Below are 24586 nucleotides of genomic sequence, written 5' to 3' on the forward strand. Positions count from 1 at the left end.
ATGGCCCTGCCTTGGCTGACCTGCAGCGACTCAAAGGCCTGCTGCCCACTTTGAAACCTGTGAACTAGAGGAGCTGTAAAAGCCCCCTGGAGGAGACTGACCTTTCTTTCTTTCTTTCTTGTTTTTCCGTCTTGGGGGACCTGACCCGCCTCCTGTCCTGTCCTTCTGTCCCCAAAGAAAGAGAATCCAGTGCGGTAAGTGCCAGCGTTCTGGAACCTGTGGGGTGTGGTTGGGGTGCTGGGAGGAGGGTGGGTACCGTGTGGGGTCCTGGGAGGTGGGGAGGGGTGTCATGAAGCAGGAGTTGTCAGCTGTTGAGTGACCTTCACTCGAGGGAGCCTTTATCTCTGCAGGCTGCAGGTCCATCGTTTGTCAGATGAAGAGCTGGGCTGAGTGAGCTCTGACCCCCTTTACACGAGGGTGATTGCTGGAGAGGTCAGCCGGCCAGCCCTGAGGCTGCCAAGGAGGGTCGTGGGGTCACGGGGCTGAGCCCGGAGCTCAGGCCCCAGGTGTCCCTCGTTTGGGGCTGGAGTGCTTCCCCAGGGTGGCTGCCCCCACATGATCCTGTGTCTTCCTCGTTTCCTCTCCCTGTTCCAGGCTTTCACTCGGTTTAAGAAAGTGTTAGCGAGCGAGCATTGAGGCCAGGCTGCCTGCGTGTCTGCCAGCTCTGAGATTTGTTGTAAATCTTTCTGATCACATTGAGGCTCAGAGGTTCTGTTTCAAGTGAATAAGCCTCTGAATAAACGCAGTGGAGTCTGGATAAAAGAAATCCTCCAGCGATTAGCAAAGCTATTTTATTCCTCATCGCCGTCCTTGTGTCTGGGGCCGTCTAATCTGTCAGGGTGGCTTTGGTTATTACCTCATGTTAAGTAGGACTTGGAAGGTCAGGCAGTTAACTAACCATCTAGACGGCAACTCCTCAGGCAGCTCCTCCATCCCGACCCTCCTCCCCTTCCCAGACCTCCACCCAGGCTGACGTCAGAGTCCCCACCAGCAGCAGTGCTCACGTGTCCTCTCGACTCCTGCGAGCTCGGAGATCCAGGTTATTTGGGCCCAGGAGTGGCTCCGTATGTAGGAAAGGAACGGCTGAAGCTGAAAATCCACTTTGATTGCTTCAGTGTTGATCGTCCTAGTGGGCAGTATTTTTGGAGGCGCCGTTTGCCTGACAGGAGAGGGGCTGGGCTGGACACCAAAGCTCAGTCTGGTCCCAGCATCATGGGACACTGGGTAGTCCGCTTGGCTTCCCCGAGCCTGTTTCTCTGTCTGTAACACGGGAGTATTCCCGCCCAGCCAGCCTCTCCGCTTAGCTAGGAAGACGGCCTCAGAACAGGACCTGGGATCTGGAAGCTTATGGGCTTAACAGGGCCCCGCTGCAGGGGAAATGGGAGTTTGAAGCCCACCCTTTCCCTGCCTTCCCGCGCCCTCGTCCTCCCCGCTCTGGCCTCGTGGGGCTGTCTGTGAGCGCTTGCTGCTGAAAGAAGCCCTCGAGGAGCCCCCAGGAGCGGGCTCTTCACTCCCTGGTGCTCACCCACGTCCAGAGCAGAGGGGCCACTGGGGACTCCCACAGAATGAATGAGGACACTGTCCTGGGCCCGGTGGGCTTCTCTGGGGAGAGGCAGGAGGGGCTCGCACGTGTGCACGCGGCCTCGTGTTGGAGGGAGTGTAGACTCACGTCATCAGCCCTCTGGAAACCAGGTTGTCAACAGATGCGGCCCCGGCAGGAAAGGCAGGGCCGTGTTGGTGCGGGAGGGGGCGGCTGGACGGGCTGGACGCCGTCCCAGCGGGGTTAGCATGCAGCCCAATTAGAGGCAGCCTCATTCATGGTGCCGAGCCTAGCCGAGGCAATGAAAAACACTTAGTCCCTTGGCCGCCTGCCAGCAGAGGCGGGCTGGATCGATGCCGCTGAACGCCTGACACGCCCCCCCACCCCCACCCCGGCAGCAGCAGTGGGAGCGGGGGGGGGGGGGGGGGCTTTCAGCCCGACTGCGGGAGAAGAGAGAGCCCGCTGTCTGCGCGCCCCGGCACCGGCACCGGCGGCGGGGTGGAGCCCGGGCGGCTGCCCACCCCCGGGCTCAGGCGCTGGGAGCGCTTCTGCTTAGCGCGGGGCGGCCGGTGTCGCAGGAGATGGGGTGAAATGGTGGTGATTTTTCTGCCGGTGCCCGTCCGTCCGCAGCGGCTAATTGAACCGCGGCTGTGCGCGCATCGCCGCGCCTGCCCGGCTGCGGGGCTGGCTGAGCTGCAGCTCCGCTCTAACCTCCATATTTTCTTTAAGGCTTGATAACTCTGCCATTTCAATTTGCTTCAGGCAGAAACTTGGCAGGGAAGGGCTGCCCAGAAGCTGGCTTAGGGGAGGAAATGAAGTTCTGCGGCTGGTTCCCACCCCGCCCTGCCCCCCAGATGCAGGCCCTGGCCTCCGGGGAAGTGGCAGACACTCCACCTGCCTCCTGATGCCCCCTTCTGATCAGAGGGTCCCCTGGGTCCCCACGCGGCCTCCTCATGCCCCTCGGGGGAGGGCGACGGGGAGGTGGGGTGAGCTGGCCTTTCACTTCCCTCTGGCTGGACTGGGAGCTCCTTGAGGGCAGGGCCTGTGCCGCATGCATTCCTCCTTGCCTGGAGTCCAGCCCCGGCCTGCTTCAGGGCAGGTGCCCAGGAGAGGGTGGGCAAGGGCTGAGAGACAGGAGGAAGGTGTCTTGTGGTTGGTCCCTTAGGAAGGGGTAAACCCTCAGCAGCCCCTAGAGGGGCATCAGTTCTGATGCTGCCCTCCTGGCACGGGGTGTGCTGGCAGGGACCCCAGCCCGGCGCTGACGCCTCGTGATGCGCGCTGCCCCTGCTCACCCCTTGCTCCATGGGCCAGCGGGTCTCTGTCTGGGGGTGACTCTCACCTTCCAGGACAGCTCCTTCCCCAGGCCCCAAATTCCAACTCCTCGTCCTTACTTGCCTTGTAACTGTAGGGGATCCCATTGGCTCTTCCAGGCCGAAAACACTTGGGTTTCCTTCATGTTGCCTCCTGCCAGGGGCCTTGGGCACGTCGCCCTCCATCCTGGGTCCCCTGCTTCCTGTCACTACAAAGAGGGGATTCCATCTCACGTCTTCTCGTTTCTTAGATGGGAAAGGCTTCGCAACGTGGCATGTTTAAGCTTCTCTATAACCTTGCTGTTACCCTAAAATTGTGGGAAACCACACTGGAGTAGCAGGGCGTTTGCACAGCATCCACGCACCCCCTTACGCTTGGGAGGCCTGTTGGCAGCCCCGCGCTCTCCCTCCATACCAGTCTCCCTGCCCCTGTCGGGTCCAGCAGATAAAGTATTGCTTGTGGCCAGCCTGTGGGCTCAGATCCATCTCTCAGGACTCAGTGCAGATTCAGCTTATCCTTTCTTCGAGCAAACGTGTGGAGGCACCGACGGGTGATGGAGGAGACAGGCATGAGCCCCGCCCTCGTGACGTGTGCACCCCACACAGAGGCTGATGGCTTGTGCACAGTTGATTGTCTGATAGCAGAACGTCGCTGCAGAGAACGCTCGTGCTCCCAGGGCCTTCCCAGCGGTGCTGAGTCTGGGGGCTGGGGAGGCGTCCCTGGCGAGGCTCCGATGCAGCTAAGACCGACAGGACACACACAACACCTCAGCTGGCCTGCGTCCACTCACACTTATCTGCGACGACGTACGCATGAGGTGTTCACACCGAACTTCCTTCTTGCCTCCAGAATAACTCGGTGTCGCCCTCGGAAAGCCTGCGGGCCAGTGAGAAGCACCGGGGTTCCGCGGACTATAGCATGGAAGCCAAGAAGCGGAAAGCGGAGGAGAAGGACAGCTTGAGCCGATACGTACGTCTGGGGCGCAGCGGGCCCCGCTGGGGTTTGGTAGGCCAGGCGGTGGGAGACCCCACCGGGCCTGGGGCAGGGCTGGGCAGGAGAGGCAGCCCCGCCCACAAGGCTGGTGTCCGGGCAGGGAAGGCCCATGGACCAGTGCACTGTGAGCATGTGGGCTGCAGCCAGAGCGGGCGGACAGAGGGTTATCCCAGCCCGCACAGGATCACAGCTCCCTGGATGGGCCAGCAACTCCATGCTGCCATCATGGCCCTCTCAGACCCTCCAGGCTGCTCTGGGGACGTCCCTGGGGCCCCCACACTGACCCTAGAGGTGGTCATGGTTTCTGCTCTGGGCTGGGCTGAGAGCTGGGGCAGGGGGCAGGGGGCAAGGCGGTGCGGGGCCCGGTGCTCCTGTGCCCAGCCCTCCCTGTTCAGCCACATGGCTGCTCTGGGGCTCTGGACACATCCAGCCGAGGCGTCAGCTGCATTTCTGGTAGACGAGGCTGATCACCCCTCCCGCCCAGCACAGGAGCCATGAGATGAGACTCGTGGGTATCAGACCAGCTGGAGAGAGGGGTCTGGCTCCAGAGGGACAAGTCAAAGGGGGCTTAGAAATGTTACAGTGGGGCAGGTGTCAGTGAGGCAGCCAGCGGGCTGGGGAGCAGAGCGACCAGGAATTGGGAGCTGGGCTGAAAACAGCAAGGAGGGGTGACTTCGGTGGGGCTGAGTGGAGAGAGCGTGAGCTGTAGGGTCTGACCGGGTTCAGACCCTGGCCGGTGGGGGAGGGGTGGCGAGGGCCCGGTCTGGGGTGGCCATGACCTCTTCCTGGCGTCTCCCCCCGTGCAGGACAGTGACGGGGACAAGAGTGACGATCTGGTGGTGGACGTGTCCAATGAGGTGAGGTCAGGCCCCGGTCACGGGCGGCTCTCTGGGTGGCGCACGGGGGGATTATTTCTGTGCTGGGTGGGTTGGCTGTTGCACCGTTACTGGCAGCCTAGCTGGCGGCAAAGCCTGTGGGGTTGGGGCGTCAGGCTGGAGGACGGAGCCGGGCTTGGCTGTGTGGTGGCCGGGCATCTGTGACACTGAGGGGTTCCTAGGATGGGTCTCCAGAGGGAGATCCTGGGGAGGGCCAGCTCCCACTGCCCGCCATCCTCCAGGCCGGCTCTCTTCCCACCGCCCCTGGGGCTGGTGCGAGCCCCGGGTCAGCCTCAGTGGGGAAGAGGGGCTGGAAGGGAACTCCACGCAGCCAGGAGGCCCGGCTGCCCAGGTCAGAGTTCTGGGCTTGTAACTGGGTCTTGGGCAGGTCACCTCCACCCACCCATCCACCCAGGTCTCTGTCTCCCCATCCGTGGGACAGAGGGGTCAGGCTGAGTCATTCAGGGCTGGTCCCCCAACCTGAGTTCAAGTTCCCTTTCCCGTCCCCCGTGCCCACTCCCTTCCCATTCCCAGAGAAGGCTCCAGGCCAGTCGCTGCTCTGAGCTCATCTCTGCATCACTTGTGCCTTTAGGACCCAGCGACGCCCCGGGTCAGCCCAGCACATTCCCCTCCTGAAAATGGGCTGGACAAGGCCCGTGGCCTGAAGAAGGACGCCCCCACCAGCCCTGCCTCGGTGGCCTCCTCCAGCAGCACACCCTCCTCCAAGACCAAAGACCTTGGTCATGTATGTGGGGCCTGCCCCTGGTGCCGCACAGGCTGGGGGAGAGGGCTGGGCGCGGGTGGGCGGCAGGGAAGAGGGTCTGGAGCTGGAGTGGTGCCAGGTGGAAGGTGGGGGGGCGGGGGAGGAAGCACATGGACTGGGGCTTAGCTTGGGTTCAGATCTCGACTTTACTGCTTAAAGGCTAGGCTCCCTGCTAGCTAGTTAATGTTTCTAAGCCTTGGTTTCTGCGTCTATAAAATGGAAACAGTCACCACGGTTCCTGCTAAACAAAGTTGGGCGAGAATTGAGGGGCAGAAGATTCAAAGCTGGGGCAGGCACCAAGCTCCACGTGACCACCCTCGGCGTGTGCCCAGCGCTTGGGAGAAAGGAGTCTTCATGGCTTCCCTTGGTCTCTGCACCCCCCTTTTCAGAACGACAAGTCCTCCACCCCTGGGCTCAAGTCCAACACCCCGACCCCAAGGAATGACGCCCCGACCCCAGGCACCAGCACGACCCCGGGGCTCCGGTCCATGCCGGGCAAGCCTCCGGGCATGGACCCGATAGGTATGACGGGAAGCACGGCGGGCTGGGCTGTCCGGCTGGGGGTGCTGCCCCGGGCAGGGCTGGAGCCCCACAGATGGGCCGGAGCGCCAGGGAGGGTGTCGGAGTTGGGGCTCTCCCAGGGCCTCTCTCGGGGGTACGTGGTGGTCGGGTCTGAAGGGGAGGTGGACTCCAGGTGCTTCGACACCGACGGCAGGGCTTCCGGGGCCACCGCTGGGCACAGTGTGCGCGAAGAGCTTCAGACAGGTCAGGATGCCCACGTGTGTCCTGCCTCCGTCATCAGTTCTGGGAGGCTCTGAGCAGCCCCCTCCTCTGGGGCTCCAAGTCCTGCTCTGTTAGAGCACACGGCACGTCTCTCAGCTCCGACCTTCCTGGGCTGTGGAGATGGGAACCCCCTGTAGGGGGTGCGGCTGGGCCAGGAGGCAGCCTGGCCGCCTGGGCTCTATCCTGGCGGGAGGCGCCTCCCGGCTGACGCCCACTCCTCGCAGCCTCGGCCCTGCGCACGCCCATCTCCATCACCAGCTCCTACGCCGCACCCTTTGCCATGATGAGCCACCACGAGATGAACGGCTCCCTCACCAGCCCCAGCGCCTACGCCAGCCTCCACAACATCCCGCCCCAGATGAGCGCAGCCGCCGCCGCCGCCGCCGCCGCCTATGGCCGGTCGCCAATGGTGAGCTTTGGAGCTGTACGTAGACCTTTTGGCTCCTTTTGGCGGGGGTGGGGGGGGCGCGGTGCTGGGCAAGGATCAGGGGAGGACGCTAGGGAGGCCCTTACTGCTCAGCAGAGGGGGCCCTTGGCATCTGACACCCAGGCAGCTGCCTTTGGGGTAGAGTGTGTGTCAGGAACAGGAAGGGAACACACCCCTGGGGGCCAGCAGACCTCACCCAGGCAGCCTCCCTGGCCGCCCTTCCCCGCCACGAGCGGGGCTGGCACCTGTCCTCCTGGCTCTGTGGGGCGGGCGTCCTGAGGTGGGTCGGGTGACCTCCGCCAGGCGGGGCTGGGCAGACGGGCCGCTTGTTGCACGAGATTTGCCTGCTGCTCCTGAGAGCCGCTCGGTGGCACTGGGACGGCAGAGGGGAGGGTCCTTCCTCAGGAACTGGCTTCTCTTGCCCTCCTGAACCTGGGGTGGCCGCCGCCTCACATGACAGGCCCACAGGGATACCAGGGGAGGCAGTGAAGTGTGTGGGGGGAGAACAAGTGGGAGTGGGGATGGAAGAAACTGGGTCAGAGGTGGGGGGCCTGGACTGTGACCTTGTCCCTGCTGTCATCCCGGGCTGTGTTCTCTGTGAAACAAGGGGCTCGGCTCCGCTGGGCCGTCTCCCGGGTTCCGAGAGGCCGCGCTGCGCGGGCAGGACGGGGGGGGGGGGGAGGAGGCCGGGCGGGGGAGTGTGTGGTGAGGGGACGTCTGGCGGCCCCCTCGCTCAGGGCTGGCCTTGTCTTGCCGTACAGGTTGGTTTTGACCCTCACCCTCCCATGCGGGCCACAGGCCTGCCCTCAAGCCTCGCCTCCATTCCTGGTGGAAAACCGTAAGCTCGGGCTTTGCTTGCTGTGTGCTGCTGGGGGAGGGCAGGGGGCAGCCCTCAGCCCACCCAGCCCACCCCCTGCCCTGGGGGACCTTCCCGGGGAAGAGGCATCTGCCCCGCCAGGGGCACCCATGGGCCAGGCTGCAGCCCCAGCAAAGGCTGGCTGGCTATGCCCCTGATCAGCCCCAGGCTTCCTCTGAAAGAACAGGACGGGGTTGAGGGTGAGGGTGTGGTTCTTGGGCTCAGAGAGAGAAGGAACACTTCAGGTGCCGTGGAGCTGCCCCGGCCCTGGGGGCTCCTGTGGGTTCTACCCGCAGCTGGCCTCCGCCGTGACCCGCAGCAGCAGGCAGACCGTGCCGACTCACCACTGGCTCCGACGTGTGCTCGGATTCATTTTGGGGGTCAGACAGAGTTTCCTCCCTAACACCACCAGCTTCTGGGGGAGGGCAGCATTTAAGCTGGGTCCTTTCCCGGGTCAGTGTTAGAGGTTCTGCGGACGGTGGGAAAGGCTGCTCAAGGCAGCGCGGGGCTAGAGGCCTGGTTTGGAGCAAGGCTGTGTGAGCAGGAGCGGAAGTCAAGGCTGGACTGTCAAACAGCCTCCCCCCTGGTGGAGCCAGGCCAAGGAGGTGGGGGTTCCCGGGCTCCCTGAGGTCTGGGGAGGGGACACCTGGAGGCAGGCAGGGCGGGCAGGCGTGGCGCCGGCTGCACTGGGCAGCACCTGTGGGAGCTGTCAGAGGGCTGGGTCGGCTGCAGTGATGGTTTCCTCTTCCAGAGCATACTCTTTCCACGTGAGCGCCGACGGGCAGATGCAGCCCGTGCCCTTCCCCCACGATGCCCTGGCAGGCCCCGGCATCCCGAGGCACGCCCGGCAGATCAACACGCTCAGCCACGGGGAGGTGGTGTGTGCCGTGACCATCAGCAACCCCACACGGCACGTCTACACGGGCGGCAAGGGCTGTGTGAAGATATGGGACATCAGCCAGCCGGGCAGCAAGAGCCCCATCTCCCAGCTGGACTGCCTGGTGAGGGTCCTGGGGCTGCGGGCATCTCCTCGAGCTGGTGTAGGCGACCTGGGCAGCCTGGACCAGGGGGAGAGCCCCATCGGCCCAGCCTGGTTCAGCCTTGTATTGGTTGGGCGATTTGGGGCAAGCTGGCAAACCTCTCTGAGCCCCAGTTTTATTGTCTGTAAATGGAGATGATACTGATCTCCAGGGGTTTGTGATGAAATGAGTGGCAGTTTGAAAGGTGGTGACAGAGGACCAGGGACAGCCTGGCAGCTGCCGTGATGAGGGCAGGAAGTGAGCAGAAGTGGCCAGGGTGCTCCGTCCTGCTGGTGTGCCTCCCCTGGTCCCAGGAGGGGAGGCAGGCGGTGCTGACCACCCCTTTCTCCCTCCAGAACAGGGACAACTACATCCGCTCCTGCAAGCTGCTCCCCGACGGGCGCACGCTCATCGTGGGCGGTGAGGCCAGCACGCTCACCATCTGGGACCTGGCCTCGCCCACGCCCCGCATCAAGGCCGAGCTGACATCCTCAGCTCCCGCCTGCTATGCTCTGGCCATCAGCCCCGACGCCAAAGTCTGCTTCTCCTGCTGCAGCGACGGAAACATTGCCGTGTGGGACCTGCACAACCAGACCCTCGTCAGGTGAGGCCGCTCGGGGGGGGGGGGGGCGGGGGGGCGGGGGTCTCGTCCTCGGGAACGCGGCGCTGGCCCGTCCGAGGTGCCGTGGAGCGAGGGCTCTCGGTGGAAAGACAGCTTGTGCCAGGTGCTCGGCCGGGCCGGGAATGGAGGGCTTCTCGGTCTAGGAGCTTGCGCCGGCCCTGGGCAGAGGTGGAGCTGGAGCAGGCCTGGGAGGGTGGCGTTCAGATGAGTGGAGACGCAGGCGGCGGAGACAGGAAGCGAGGCACTGAGACCAGAATGGAGGGGCGGCATCTCCTGGTGGGTGAGGGTGGGGCCTCGGGAGCAAAGCGGGTTTGACTCCTGCCTCCGTATGACCCTGTGCAAGTCCCCTTAGCCCCCGGGGCCTTGGTTTCCCCCACGTGAAATGGGCAGAGTGGAGCCTTGGAGTTGGACCCCAGCGCGGAGGCTGCAGGGCCTGGCCCCGTCAGTCACAGAACCGTGCGGCTTATTCATGGCCTCTGCCTCAGGTGCATGCGGGGTGAGGAGGGTTCAGAATGCAAACTGAGAAGACACGGAGTGTCAGGCTAAGTCCTCCTGTTACGCACCCTGCCCTCACCCCCGGAACTGCCCCGTCCGAGACCCTTGAGTGGAGCGGGAGAGGGTCCATGGCCAGGCTGTGCTGTGAGCTCACTAGAGGACCCTGGGCCTCAGTTTCCCTTTCCGCTTAGGCGGACCTGGCCCGTTCCCTGGGACGGCCGGCAGCTTGGCAGTCAGTGTTCCCCGTGGCTCACCCCCATCCCTGCCTGGCCTTCCCAGGCAATTCCAGGGCCACACGGACGGGGCCAGCTGCATAGACATCTCCCATGATGGCACCAAGCTGTGGACCGGGGGCCTGGACAACACCGTGCGCTCCTGGGACTTGCGGGAGGGCCGGCAGCTGCAGCAGCATGACTTCACCTCCCAGGTGTGTGCCCGAGACACACGTCCCCTCGCCTCTGCTCCCCCAGAGCAGTGTGGGGCCCTCCTTCCCCTGATCCCAGTGGCTGGGTCGGAACGGAATGGGATGAAGGGCCCCTCACAGGTGGTCATTGCAAATGGACCTAAAACCAACCTGGGAAGGCTTCCTGGAGGAACTGGCAATGAAGTAGAATCGACAAGGCCTGGGAGCTGGACACACTTCACCCAGCTGCTCAGATCTGATCCCAGCTCCTCTAGCACTGAGCCCTTTGCCTCGGGTTTGTCACTCATGGGATGGGAATAGTACTAGCTGCCCCATCGGCCCGGTGTGGGCACCTGAAGTGGTCCTTCCAGAAGCCTTAGGCGTGAGCCTGGCTCATGGAGAGCGTTCTGAAAACGCTAGGTACTACTGTTTCCTGTTGTTGTTTTATTACTCGTTTTAATCTTCCGTATTTAATATGTTAGTGTTTTATATACATTTTGCTTAAAGAAAGACAGAAGTCACTGAGGCAGAAAGTAACTCTGAAAGTAAGTTATCTGTGCCACCTCCGAGTTTGAGTCCTGGCTCTGCCACTTACTTCTAGAGCCAGCCAGCTCTGAGCCCCGGCTTCCCCACCTGCACAGTGGTGGTGGAAGATGAGGTCCTGTTCTCTGAGCTGCTGGAATGGGGTGGGGGAGGCGAGGGAGGGGGAGCCCTCGGGGCCTTTGGGAAGAGCCCGCTCGGGATCAGACGGTGCTGGTCTCCCCCCACCCCCACAGATCTTCTCGCTGGGCTACTGCCCCACCGGGGAGTGGCTGGCCGTGGGCATGGAGAGCAGCAATGTGGAGGTGCTGCACCACACCAAGCCCGACAAGTACCAGCTGCACCTGCATGAGAGCTGCGTGCTGTCCCTCAAGTTCGCCTACTGCGGTGAGCGGACCGGGCCGCTGCTGTGCGCAGAGGAGGGCCCCGCGCCCAGAGAGGGGCGGAGCCCTGACACGCGCTCTGCCCGGGACCAGGCCCCTTGCCGTCCTGATCGGTGTCCCCCGCCCAGCGGTGTCCCCCGCCCGGTGTCCCCCCCCAGCGGTGTCCCCCGCCCAGTGGTGTCCCCCACCACATCCTCGGATGCAGACACTGCCACTGGGCACCAAGCACTCGTGACCCCAGGCCAGAGCCAGTCCTCGCTGGCCTGAGGCAGAGGAACAGGACTCAGCGCTGCGTGAGTCCTCCGGGTGCCTCAGACCACAGGCTCTGGCGCCCGTAGCCCCAGGTGGGCATGTCTGCCCCCCACTGACTAGCTGTGCAGCTTTGGACACACCCCGTCCTCGCCAAATTGCGACAGGTCTGTCTGAGGACCAGGAATAGCAGGCGCCCCACGAGGCTTTGGGGGCCCCTGGGAGCTGTCGCAGGCAGAGCCCTGGCAGGCGCCTGTGCTGGGGGGCCGCCCGCGGACTGCCGCCTTGGCCCGGCCTCCCGCCCCTCGTCTGGACAGAGCTCTGCCAGTTCGCGCACTGCCCGCGCCTTCCACTGGGAGACTCAGGATGGGTCAGCCGACCCTAGTGGCTTTAAAAAGAACCTTCTGGGGAAGTGTAATCCCTGTGCTTAACTGCAAATCCTACCTTCCTCCGCCCCAGCCCGCTCAGCCCGCCCCGTCACTGCAGAGGAAGGCGTCCTCTGGGTGTCCACGTGTCTGTTGCGTGTCTCGCTTACAAAACGCCTCACGCAAACGTAGAGTCGGCCGGCACTGGCTAGCGGCTCACACCGTGTTTCCATGGCAGCCGGCCGTGTGGGCGGGGCTCGCTTTAGAGGGCAGCAGGCCGACGCCTGACGGCGTTTCCTTTGCCTCCCACCTGCAGGCAAGTGGTTTGTGAGCACCGGGAAAGACAACCTCCTCAACGCCTGGAGGACGCCGTACGGAGCCAGCATCTTCCAGGTACCGCCCCTCGTGGGGGGGCCCGGAGTCCAGGCCTGTCCGCAGTGATGGGGGAGCGAGGGCCAGGCTAAGCAGTGCCCCCCCGGCCCCACCCCCAGCTCCTGCCTGCTGGGGGCTCCGGGCGGTTCTCAGGCAGGGCTTGGACTTGGGCACGCCGGCAGGACACGCACGCACGGCTGCTGACAGCACCTGACCCCTCAGGGCGAGAGCCTGTCAGCGGGGCTTGTGCAGGCTTTCTAGAGCAGGGACGGGGGGAACCTGCTCTTGGCTCTGGCCTGCACGCTGAGCACGCACAGGTGTGCTGGGCACTTGAGCAAAGGAGGCAGCTTTTTTTCTGAGCAGTGTTATCTGATGTTCAAGTAAGTTCGTATTTCATCTCAACACTTCATTGTAAGGAGAGAGGTGGAGTAGGAGAATACGGGTCCAGAAGGAGATTTGTGAGTTTTAAGGTCTGGGATCTGACACTGTTCTCTCACTTGCTTCCCACCCCTCCACCCCCCCCCCCACAGACTCCCAGGTACGTACACACACACACACACACACACACACACACACACACACACACACACACACACACACACACACACACACACACACACACACACACACACACACACACACACACACACACACACACACACACACACTCGCAGAGCCAGCAAGCCGCTCTCTGGATCCAGGCCCTAAGTCTGGTGTCCGGTGTTTCGCACAGGAACTTTCAGGGTCTCAGGTTACACTGGATGCTTCAAACGCAGGTGCGAATCCTTGTCTCGGCCCAGCAGGCTGAGAAGCTGGCCTGACACTGCTCCCGGGTCAGAACTGCTTCTCCCTGTTTGTAAACTCGGGAGCAGAGCTCACGCTGGAGCCTTCTGGTTCGATCCTCAGAGCTGACTTTAGAGATCACGTTGGGCCCTGTTAGCTTTTCCTCGTGGAAGAGCAGGTGGAAGGGGCATCTCAAGGAGGAAGGTGGTGTTTGAAGGCCTCGCAGGGTGTGCTCCAGGGCGGGTAGAGGGCACTTGGATTCGGGGAGCATCGAGAGGGTGTTGAGTGTCCAGAAAGTGAATTTCTGTCTTTTCTCTCACCACCCCCTTCTGCGTCTGCTCCTCGTCTTCCTCCTCCAGTCTAAGGAATCTTCGTCTGTCTTGAGTTGTGACATTTCGGCGGATGACAAATACATTGTAACTGGCTCTGGTGACAAGAAGGCCACAGTTTACGAGGTCATCTACTGAGCGAGGACTCTCACAGGGCTGGCAGACCCTGGGAGACAGACTCGGCCGTGCCGGGGGCCAGCCGGGGGCCCTGCGGATGCAGAGGACGGGCAGCCAGCGTCCCTGCGGCCCCGCGCTGCGCTCCGTGGCCTGAGGGCACACGCCCGTCGTGGTCTGGACTTCTGGGCATGGACTGATCTGTCTCACGAACTCCGACGGATTTCTCTTCTCCTCCCTCTAACAGTTCTGGCAGATGCTACGAATAGATTTATTTGGAGGCTCGCGGCTCCAGCTCCCCAGACACCCTCGTGGATCTGTCCTCCCTTCCCCTTTTGTCTGCTTTGTCCCCCTGCCCTGGCTCGGGGCCGCTGGAGTGTGGACCACACGTTTGTCCCGGGGTGGGGGGATGGGTTTCATGTTCCCGACTGTGCAGCGCACAAGATTGTGAAAAGTGTAAATAACAGACTCCTATCTCGGACTGGTCAGGGCGGGAGGGAGCCCCTCCCACCGAAACGCTAGCCGTGTATTTCGCCTGCTGTATTTGTAATCCACTCGTGGTGGTGGCTTTTTTTTTTTTTTTTTTTTTTTTTTGAAACAGAAGTTCCCATCTGGGAGGGGAGGCGGGGGTGGGATGGGGAGAAGACTTCTGGGGTGGAGGAGGGGCTGCAGCTGGCAGCCACGGGGTCCGTGAGCTTCGCCCTGGGGGCGCGCATCTCCTTGTGGACCTGGGACTCCTCTGAGGCGCACCAGACCGCGCTCCAGACAGACCGATGGACAGACAGAACTTGAGGTGGGTGCCCGCCTGGGCTGACGTCAGCAGAGGGGCAGGTTTTTCTGTGGCCTCCTGAGCGCCACCTGCCTCTTGGCCTCCCTGGGGCCCCTCTCAGGTGTCTGACCCTCCCTCCCCCCCCCCCCACCTCGGGCTCGCTTTGGTGCACACTTGGTTCTCCTGATTAGAGGTGGAGGTTCAAAGGAACTCCATCTCCGGCCCTTCCTAATCTTTGGACACCACCTAAAGGACAAAGGTTGGAGGAGAGCATAGCAGCTCAGCTCAGGGAGCTACCAGAGAAGGAACAGCAACTGATGTGGGGTTTTTTTGGGTTTTTTTTTAATAAAAAGAATTAGAAGTGATACCCTTTTATGAAAATGCCTTCGCCCCTGCCCCTGCCCCTGCCCCTTCCTCTCCCCCTAGAGGGAAAACCACGTATTAACCCACAGGGTCCTGAGTCAGAGCATCGTGCCCCCTCTCGCCGGGGGGGGGGGGGCCTGCGGGGGGCGGGGACACCGTGCGCCCTTCTCACAGCTTCCTGTCTCTCTTAGGAGCCCAAACAGATTACAGGTAGAAGATTGTCTGCTGCAGGTGCCACTTTTTTGGTACCAAAGTGTTCTGAGGAATTAGAATTTGGCTAGGGTTCCCCCCTCCTTTTCCTTTTGGTCTTATTTTTCTTACTTTAAGGAAGAGCTGGAGGCCGCTGGGTCCTGGTGCAGCTCTCTGCAGATGTAGCGTATGGAAGATACTTTTTATACTGCATTTTTATGGATTATTGTCTAATGTGTGGCTCCGTCTGGTTGAAGAAAGGAGGGGCTCCGGTGAGCCCCCCATTCAGTGTCTTGCTCCCGGGCGCAGAGATGGGCACAGCGCCCTGCACCTTTCTGAGGTTGGGGAGGGTGTGCAGACTCTGTCTGTCTGTCTGTCTCTCTCTGGGTCTCAGATGTTCATGTTCCAACTCTTGTTATGACTCTTGCCACAAGGCAGGGCAAGGGTAGGAGAAAGGTGATTCCTGAAGAAAAAAGAAAATGAAAAGTCATTGTAATGAGCTGTTTTTATATTTTTAAAAGTTACTATTTAAAGGTTGGTTTGATTGCTGCGTTTTAATTGCCTACCCCTTCAGTAGTTTGTCCACCCCACATCCTGGGCCCTGCGTGATTTCCTTTGTCATCCATAGACGTCATTTCAGAGCACCCCGGCATTGCCCCCATCCCCGAAAAAGTGGTCAGGGAGTACTTCCACGAGCCCAGCCCTGGCAGTTGTCGCTGCAAAACTTCGGGGGGAAAATGAAATGTGATGAACTTCTGGTGAAATTGCCAAGTGTCAGACCCTGAGAAGCTCCTCCACCTTTTTCAAGCTTAAATTCAGGCGGTGTTGGGGGAGGGGTGCGCACTCGCAAGCTGATGAAGGTGCCCTTCTGGAGGAGGAGGGATTTACAGAAAGGGCGGCAAGATTGGGGAGCAGGGTTGGCCTCGGGTGGTTCCCAGCCTCGGGGTTTCACGCACCCATGAGCGATCTCTCTCCAGAACTCGGGACTAACATGGTTTCCAATCCTTATTTTGTCAAAGTCATTGTAAATCAGCGCAAACGGTTGCCTGCTGTTGGTTCATACAAGAAAGGGAGTTGAACGTTGGAAAAAAAGGAGCGGCAGTCAGGATAAAGCGGGCCCCGTTATAAGCCCCGGAAGGACGGCTGGGCTGCGCGCACGCAGGGCTCACTCGGCTGGCGCGGGCGGCCCTCCGGGGCCTGCGCGGGGCACGCTTCACCGCTGTGGGGCTGCATTTGGCCAGCAGCTCTGTCTTGTACTGGTTGCACGGACTTGAGTGAAGCATCACGATCCCTGTGGACCCTACTTTCCTTGTTCGTCCATGTCTGATCGTCACAGTGGAGGGCCAGAGGGGCCGCAGGGCAGGCTGCAGCCAGAAAATTCTGCGTGTGCCCGAGACTTGCCCAGTAGGTTGCCCAAGGTAGGGCTGGAGCTGTGGCTTGCAGGCCCCCATGGTAGGACAGGACAATGACGCTCAGGGAGCGCGCACCACCAGTCTGGTGCTGCTGGGAGTGGGCGCCAGGGTCAGCCCCCCTCTGAGTAGGGGAGGCGGTCCCAGAAAGGCCGATCTACCAAGGTTTCCTGGGCACAGCCGAGGATGGAGAGACGGCCAGGACTCAGTCCCAGCCCTAGAAGCTCACAGTGAGGGTGAGGAGAGACGGTGCAGCCCCGTCCTTTGACCCATGAAAGTGCGGTCGGGGACGTGTCCTTGGGCTGCTGCTGCCTGGACTCCTGCCTGTCCTCGCTGCCCTCACACAGGCTCTCCAGACCCACCACATGAGCCTCACACTGCGCACGCTCCCCCTCTGCTTCCCCACCCCCCGCCCCCGCCCGCACCACCCCCCTCCAGCACTACCCACCTTGCAGAACCTCAGCCCCTGCTCTGTCCTACTGAAGCCCGGCCTGCCTCTGACTGTCCTGCAGGTCATCCCTCTGCGCCCGGCAGCTCGTGAGGTCTCTCCCGGTCTACGGGGAGGGGCCCACTCATCGCGAAGCATCTGGCTTCCACCCTTCGCCCCCCGAGCCTGCCCACGCCTCTACTCAGCAGGGCAGCAGAGGCCTTGATACCATTTTTCTCGCCTTTTTCAAAGTCACCCCCTATTCTGCGAAAATCCAGGCTCATCCCAATCACAGCACGTGCAGTGTTTCCCAGCACTTGTTTGCTTTTCTCCCCAGCTAGACAAGGGCTTCACTGGCCCGGGGCCTTACGAGTGAATAAATGATCAGCTCTCACTGGCTTGAGATTGTCGTTTCTCAGGGCAAGCGGGCTGGCCCGGGCGCACGACCGACGCCCGGGCAGGGGACTGGCTTCCGCAGCTCCTCCAGCTGTGTTGTGCCTCCTTTGCTCAGAGCATGGAGGTCTGCTGAGCAAATGGAGAGGGCGTGGTTTTCAGAAGCCAGTTTTCACGGCTTTAGTTCACACTGGATTAAGTTCCAAGCATCCCCTAGCTTGGAGATCCAAGATCCCCTTGCATCTGCTAGCAACAGCAGACCAGGCCACTCTCGAGCCTCTCTCTGGGTCACTGCCCGTCCCTGTCCCCCACCCCTAGGCAGCCCGGCCCCAGCAGGGGCAGTGACTCTTCTAACTTACAGGGTCTGTGGGAAGTGCAGAGATGCAAAGATCTGGGTGTTGGGGCAAGAAGTGGCCCTAGCAAGACTTGAATGTTATGAACTGGCCATGGAACAGCCTGTGATGATGGAGTGTGAATTTTTTTTTCAAGAATACAGTGTGTGAGAATTAACTCTTTTTAATCTAAGGTATAGCAGATGAACCTGATGATCCTTTATTGGCACCATTAGGCATCGCTTGCGTTTTTTGGTGATAACAATATAAAATGTACTCTATAAAATATACCATATTCATGAAGTATTTTTAAACGTGACATCAAAGTTGGACCTTTTGTCTTTGAAGAGGTATCTATACGGAGCCCCTGATTTTATAGATCGGACCACTTTAAGGCCCAGGAAGGGTAAGTAACTTACCATGAGTCACACAGCCTGAGCTGAGACTGTGCCTCACACCCCCTCCCCCCCTAAACCTGCAGCACACCCTCAGTGAGGGAGCTGCCCAGGGGGCCGGACTGAGTGATACTGTTTGGAAGATTAGTAAGCATGAGATGAGGCCTCCTGCCTCTCCTCCAACAGGACTGGTGAAGAAATTCCTCATGGAAGGGGCTTGGCCCACAACAGTCGTGGGAACCAGCCTCCTGCCTTGAGAACACTCGAGAACTCACCCAGTCCACCTTGCCCATGGTTCCATCTATCCATCCAGCCATGCACTCATCCACTCGTCTCTCCAGCCATCCTTCCGTCCGCCCGTCCATCCAACCAGCATTCCTTCAGTGAGGACCTAGCATGCCAAGCATGGTTCTGGGTGCTGGGGTGCAAAGATCACCAGGACACAGCGCCTGCCCTCCGCACAGAGCCCTCTGCCGGCTGGGAGAAACAGGCACACACACGGACAGCTGACATCCCACGAGGTGTGTGCAGTCACAGATACCACACCGCATGACGGACACTAACCGGGGCGTGGAGTCAGAGCAAGGGGCTCTTGGAAGAGGCGAGCTGAACTGAGGCCTGCAGGGGCACCGTGCCCAGGAGGGTGAGGAGAGGAGTGTTCCAGGTAGGAGGAACAGCATGTGCTAAGGCCTGGGGTGAGCGGGCACGTCCCGCCCACACGGCTCCCCAGCCCCCTCTAGTTCTCGCTCCTCCCCTGTTCTAGCTCCAGTCCCGCTTGCTTCAGTCCCAGCTCCTGCTGCCTCTCCCTGGCCAGTCTCCTCCCGCGCGGAAGCCAGGCTAGGATTTGAGCCAAGCGGGCTGGTGACACTCAGGAGGGGGAGCCTGCAGAGGCCAGGGCTCAGCCCGAGCCCGGAGAGGCAGGAGGGTGAGGAGGAAATAAAGGGGTGGGCTGCAGGGCTGAGAACGCCTGTAACGAGCCCCAGGCTCTGGGTCCCCAACTCAACTGACATACAGAGACCTGGAGTTCTGCGCGATGGATCACCGGACGTGACCATCAGCTGGGTGTGCGCTCACGCGGTACCTCTGTAAACTGCTCGTCTGTCACCCTCCCCTGCTTGGAGCCCCTTAGTGGCCCTCTGCACAGCAGTGTCTGACTGTCCCCAGGCCTGGCTCTGTGTCTCTAGGGTCACACCTCAGCTCCTCTCCTGTTTGACGTTGTGCACCAGTCACGTGTGCCTCCAGCGCCCTGAGAAGCCACGCTCCGATTTTGCGTTCGTACGTGCCTCTCTTCCGGCCGGGAGTGCCTTGCATCCTTCTTTGAACCCCTGCTCACTCTTTACGACTCAGTTTCGGTTTCGCTTCTTCCAGGAAGCCTTCCCTGATCCCCAGCTCCTCTACTCTGAATGGGCTGTGTCTCCTTTGTGCTGTTACAGCCGCCTCTGGAAGCTCTCGGTAGCACACACTACGCGTGCATTGCGACTGTGAGTTTAACGATGCCATCCTCTCTCCTGGTGTCCACCAGGCCCTCCCACCAAGTGTGAGCTCCGGGAGCCGGGACCGTGACTTGTGTCTCCAGCTCTTAGCACATAGCACATGCTCAGGAAATGTCTGTTGAATGAATCAGTGAGTGTGATGATGATAACAGCTGTTATTAACAGAGCACTTACTTTGTGTCCACCAGTGTCTAATTCCACACTCATAACTGCCCTATGAGGTCAATGCTATTATTATACTCATTTTATAGGAAAGGAAACTGAAGTTCCCAGATCGCACAGCTCGTGGTGTTTGTATGATGTTGCTGCTGCTGGCTGAGTAAATGATGGATGGGTGGCTGGGTGGATGGATAAATGGATGGTGAACTGGCTGCGTCATGAGGACTGGCCCAGAAACTTGGAGAGATTTGATCCCACAGAGTGGGGATCAGTGATCTGGAGGTGAAGACCATAGGAGGGGAAGTCCGAGGAGGACAGAAGTGTCCCCTGCCCGGCTTCGGCCGTCCTCACATCCATTAGGGCACATCTGTCAATGCACAGAACACTCCACAGTGTGCTCACCCTGACCCAGACTCTGAACTCCCCTCCCAGGCGGGTCAGACAGGGCAGGGCTGATGGCTCAGAAGCAGGCCCTGGGGACCTCCTGGGCTGCAGGGGCCAGACACAAGCGCGGATGGGGCTATGGTCTTGTCTGTCCTGGATGTCACAGATGGAAGCTGCCCATGCAAAGGTTTGCCGGCCACAGGTGACAAGACTTGAAAAAAGTAGGCCTGGAATGTCCAATTCCGGCAAATGGAATTGCAAGCTAACCAGGATTCCCTTTACCCATGTGGACAGACAGACGTGCTGGATAAAATTAGAGTAAAACGGTTTTAACAGCCTACCTTGAAAGAAAGGGGAGCTCTTCAACATCACAGATAAGAGACTGTGAAGGGAGGGCGGGCGCGCCCAAGCCCAGAGCACTGCGTTAAAACTGTGAGTCAAGAACAGACAGACTTCGATGAGGAGGGATGGGAGGTCTGGACAGACCACTGACAGAAATTGGTACATTAAGCTGAGGGAAATTTATAAGGATATCGAAGATTTGAACGACATAATTGAGGCAGAACCCTTCAACCAACTATTGAAAAATACAATTATTTTCCAGCACAGCTGGAAGATAGTTTTATCAATCAAGAGAAGCAGATAAAGCATTTTTATAAAATTCAACACCCACTGATGACTTTTTAAAAAGTACCAAACTAAGAATAAGAGAAAAACTCTTTAATCTGACAATGGATAACTAAACCAGACCAGCAGTCATTGGTGAGGTTGGGCAGATGACGATTAAGTTTTAGAAGCATTATTTCAAAGTCAACAACAAAATAAGGATTTCCATTATTAGCGCTTCTATTCAACATAGTGCTGGAGGCTCCAGCCGATGCGATAGGACAAAATAACAAAATAAAGAGACAGGTGCAATGATCGAAATGAAAGGAACAGAGTTACAGTTATTCGCGTGTGAGATGACTATATACATAGAAGATAGACAAATAATGAAAACAACAGCCAATCCAGTTGCTAGATCTGAAATCAGTGTTCATTAGTCAGTAGCCCTCCAGTTGATAAGCAGCAACCAACTGCAAAATGTAAAGAAATAAAATGCATTTACAATAGCAACAAAAATGACCTATGACTACATCTAAGTAAAACCACACAAGACCCTTATGAAGAAAAATATTAAATGTTATGGAAAGAAATCATTTTTTAAAAGATCTATGTAGATCATAAGCCATACTTTATTTATGGGTGAGAAAATTCAATTTCATTTTAAAAGCTGTCTTTCCCCCAAATCTATAAACAAAACCCAAATAGGATGTTTTCTATATAATTTGATGAACCAATACCAACATAACAGCAAATATAATTTTGAATACGAAAGGACTCGTCCTCCGGACACCAGGACTTACGGCAAAGCCGTGGCAGCAGGAGAGTGCGCTCTTGGGGCGTGCACAGACGGGCGGGCCAGTGCAGCCGAGCGGCGGCCGCCAAGGGCCTCCTCAGAGGTAAGAGTCTGACTGTGACCAGGTGGCAGCGTGTATCAGTGAAGAAAAGCACCATTATGAGCAAGTAGCTCCGGGATAATAGACCATCCTTGGGGGGGGGGGGGGGATGGACTTCTGCCTCACACAACACAAAAACTCCTGTGGGATTTAAGTCTTTATACTTCTAGGGTAAAATACTGGACTTAGGACTCTAAGTAGGGAAAGGACCATTGAACAAGACACAGGAAGCAAGGCCTCTGAAAAAAAAAAAGGTCAATTTGACTAAAATTTAAAACATCTGCACAATGAGAGAAGCCATAAAGTTACAAAACACAAAAAAATAAATTAAAAAATGCACTGCCTGTGCCCGGCAAAGAAGTGGTGTCTGGAATACGGAATGAGCTCTCCCAGACCAGCACGTGGAGGCAAACAGCCCAGGGAAACGGGCGGAGAGCAGAGACGGGGGTGATTCACGGGAGAGGAAGCGGGAGCCGGCCAGGAAGCAGGTGACGATGCCCCACCTCTCCAGCGTCGGGGAAACGCGAATTCAGAAAACAAAGCCAAACAACAGCGCACTCCCATCGGGTCGGCAAACACTGCTCGTGGGAGCGTAATTGGGTCACCTGCTTCGTAGGGCATTTGGCAACAGTTAGCCGAGTAGAAGCAACGGGCCCTACGGCCCGGTAGCTCTCCTCCCAATGCGAGCCCAGAGACTCCTACACAGGCGTGCAGAGAGGGACGCACTGGGAGTCTCGCCGCCCTGTTGCTGGAAGCAGCAAAAACAACTGGAAACAGCCCGTCCATTCTTGGGGGAAGTGCATAAAGATGTGTGCATTTTTGTGTAATGAAATTGTACAGAGGCGTTAAAATGCATGAGCTGGGTCTTTATGCATCAACGTGGACAAACCTCGGAAACACAATGTAGTGTGAAAAGAGCAAGCTGCAGAAGGGCCGTAGGATACGATACTGTTCACGTCGAATATAAATCTGCGCACAACGACTCCAAATTCGAGTATGCGTATCAAAGTATGAAGACACAAGTGGAAAGGACACGTCACGCCAGCAGGAGGATGGTAGCTGTGGGGAGCGAAGGACGGGAGATGAAGGTTCAGTGGGACTTCACTCATCCCCACCACGTTTTATTACCTTTAAAAAACTCTGAGGGCAATCGTAAAATGTTCACATTTTAAAAATCCGTGTGGTGGCTTTGGTAGTATCATACCATCTTCTGTTCTATGTATCTGAAATATTTCATAATTGAAGATTAAAGAAAGGCAGAAAACTCAGCGCCAGAGAGGGACTCACCACAGGCGCCCAGCAGAGCCCTGGGCAGAGCGGGAGCAGGTGCGCGTGCCCAGCGGCAGAGGAGCAGAGCCCAGGGTCGCCACGCCATCTTAGCTCTGCCCCCGGGCCTCCCCGGCTCTCAGGCTTTATGGAGTGGTGAAGGCTGGATGAGCAGCCCCTGGGTCTTCCCCGGCCTAGGTGTTCTGTGAGTCTGATGGTTTTGTAGGTCGCACGGGCACCTGTCTTATGCAGAGACCACGTGGGTTAAATTTGTTCAGCTTTTTATTACAAAACACACAAAACTAGAGAGAATGGTCTGATAGATGCCACGTACCCATCATCCGCCTTCAGCAGGTATCCACTCAGAGTCACCCTCGTCTTCCCTGCACCCCAGCTGCCCCGCCCAGCCAGCACCACTAGAGCGGTAAGCAGCGAACCCCGGACACCCCTTCACATAGTAAACATCTCAGTATCTCCAAAGGGGAAGCTCATTTTTAAAGTGCAACCGTACGACTACTGACCCACCCCCCAAATTAACAGCAATTTCCCACGTCATCAAACTCCCACTCTGCATTCGAATTCCCTCAATTCTCTCCTAATTTAAAAAAAAATTTTACTTGAATTAGGCCCCAAAATAAAGTCCATACAAAGCAACTAGAGCTGATACGCCTTTTAGGTTCCTTCATATCTCAGCTTCTCACACACACACACACACACACACACACACATTTATTTGTTGCAGAAACAGGAGTATTTGTCCTCAGAGCCTCTCACGGTCGGATCGTGCTGACGGCCAAGATGCAGTTCGCTCTTGGAGCCCGGTCAGATCCAGGCGTGTTGTGTGCGGGCTGAGGGGCCGCAAGACTGCTTCTCCTTCTGTATGTCCGCAGTCGCAGGCGGTCCTGGCTAGGGTCAGCAATTTGTCAGGGGCCACAGCGTGGTGATGCTCTATTTCTACCTCTTCTTCTCTGTCTATTTGCTTGAATTCTGCGATAAATCCTGCCCCTCATGACCCACTTGGTTATTCTGAGGTAGAATTTAAATGTAGGATAAGAACTTACTTGCTTTATCTTTCAGTTTTCAAAGTAATGAGTTAGTTCCTGAGTATCCGCAAAAGCTGATCAGTAGGTTTTTCTTTTTTAAAAGTATTTTAAACGTGTGGATTTATACATATTTGTTGTGTTTCGGTCAAGTGGAGTCATCCTGTTGCTCCTTAAAGCATCCTATTTTAGGAAACTTCTCGGAGATGCCTCCGACGTCTTTCTGATGTGGCTCTGGTCATCTCTGACAGCCGCACTGCTTTCCGGTATAAGACGACGTTCTGGCTCATCTCGTACATCTTCTGTCCTAGATCTGGAGTCGGCTGTTCCCCAGGGAGCCCTGTTTCCTCTTAGTGGGAGGTAGTATTTAGAGACCACAAGCTGGGAGCCTGGGGTGCGTAAGGCTAATGGACTGGTCACTGTTTGTAGGTCCTTTCAGGAGCAGAGCTGGGTGTGTGTATGTGTGCGCGCGCATGTGTTTGTATATTAAAACACATCATGAGGTTTACTGATACTTCAGATTCATAGTTGCAGGTTTTTTACTAAACTCATTGATCTTCTGTCTGAATTTCCTTTCAAAGCAGATGAACGTCTGAGTGGTTTACGTCCAAGTGACGAGAAGTCCCTCCCTGTTACCCCTTTGCCGCCTGCCTCGTTCCCCACCCCGACCGCGAACTTCCTGAGCACACAGAGCAAGCCTGTGTGCTCTGTACTCCCGGTTCCTAGCAGAGCACCTGTCCCCTGGTAGGTGCTTGGTAAAAAGTTGCTGAATGCCTGAAAGAGTGATGCTTCCAGCGAAGTCTCCTCCCCTTAAATAGAGAAGTAGGGTGAATGCAGACTGAAAACTAACTCAGAACTTTAAGCCCAGTCTACCCACCCATCCAGCCAGCCGTCGATTCAACAGACGCAGAGAGAGCACGCCCCGTGTCAGAGGCGGGGGCGGGGATGCAGGGGTGACCGGCCCACGCCTCAGGCACCGTCCTCATTAGCGGGGAGAAGGAACTGGAACAATGAGAGCAGCTACACAGCAGTGTTGTTAATAACCAGCGGCATGGACAGCAGCTGTGGGGGCAAGCGGGTCGGGCAGCTCGCAGGAGGGATGGGTGGGGAGGCACCCGGGAAGGCTTCCCCGAGGGGATCGCAGTTGTCCTGCGTGTCTAAGGGTGAACAGAGAAGGAAAGGCGTTTTAGACACATTAGTCCCTGAGTTGCCGGCCCTCCTGCAGCGCTGGGCTCGTTTGCGCCCA

General features: G+C 58.4%; 1 protein-coding gene across 4 annotated transcripts in view; it reads left to right on the top strand.

The window, feature by feature from the left end:
* TLE3 (TLE family member 3, transcriptional corepressor) overlaps positions 1-15080 on the top strand; it is a 45494-nt gene extending 30414 nt beyond the window's left edge. For 3 of the 4 annotated variants that reach the window (XM_031440923.2, XM_064480768.1, XM_064480766.1), the window contains 13 exons: positions 178-194; positions 3701-3820; positions 4651-4701; positions 5312-5464; positions 5872-6004; positions 6490-6689; positions 7454-7530; positions 8300-8549; positions 8924-9171; positions 9964-10111; positions 10864-11014; positions 11941-12017; positions 13139-15080. In XM_031440923.2, coding sequence (XP_031296783.2) covers positions 178-194; positions 3701-3820; positions 4651-4701; positions 5312-5464; positions 5872-6004; positions 6490-6689; positions 7454-7530; positions 8300-8549; positions 8924-9171; positions 9964-10111; positions 10864-11014; positions 11941-12017; positions 13139-13246 — 1733 coding nt within the window. In that variant the 3' untranslated portion in view covers positions 13247-15080. The remainder of the gene's footprint in view (positions 1-177; positions 195-3700; positions 3821-4650; positions 4702-5311; positions 5465-5871; positions 6005-6489; positions 6690-7453; positions 7531-8299; positions 8550-8923; positions 9172-9963; positions 10112-10863; positions 11015-11940; positions 12018-13138) is intronic. The other variant, XM_064480767.1, reaches the window with a different exon arrangement.
* Positions 15081-24586: the final 9506 nt, after the last annotated feature.

The sequence above is a fragment of the Camelus dromedarius genome, chromosome 29 (assembly GCF_036321535.1).
Source record: "Camelus dromedarius isolate mCamDro1 chromosome 29, mCamDro1.pat, whole genome shotgun sequence".
In the NCBI taxonomy this organism is placed as follows: Eukaryota; Metazoa; Chordata; class Mammalia; order Artiodactyla; family Camelidae; genus Camelus; species Camelus dromedarius.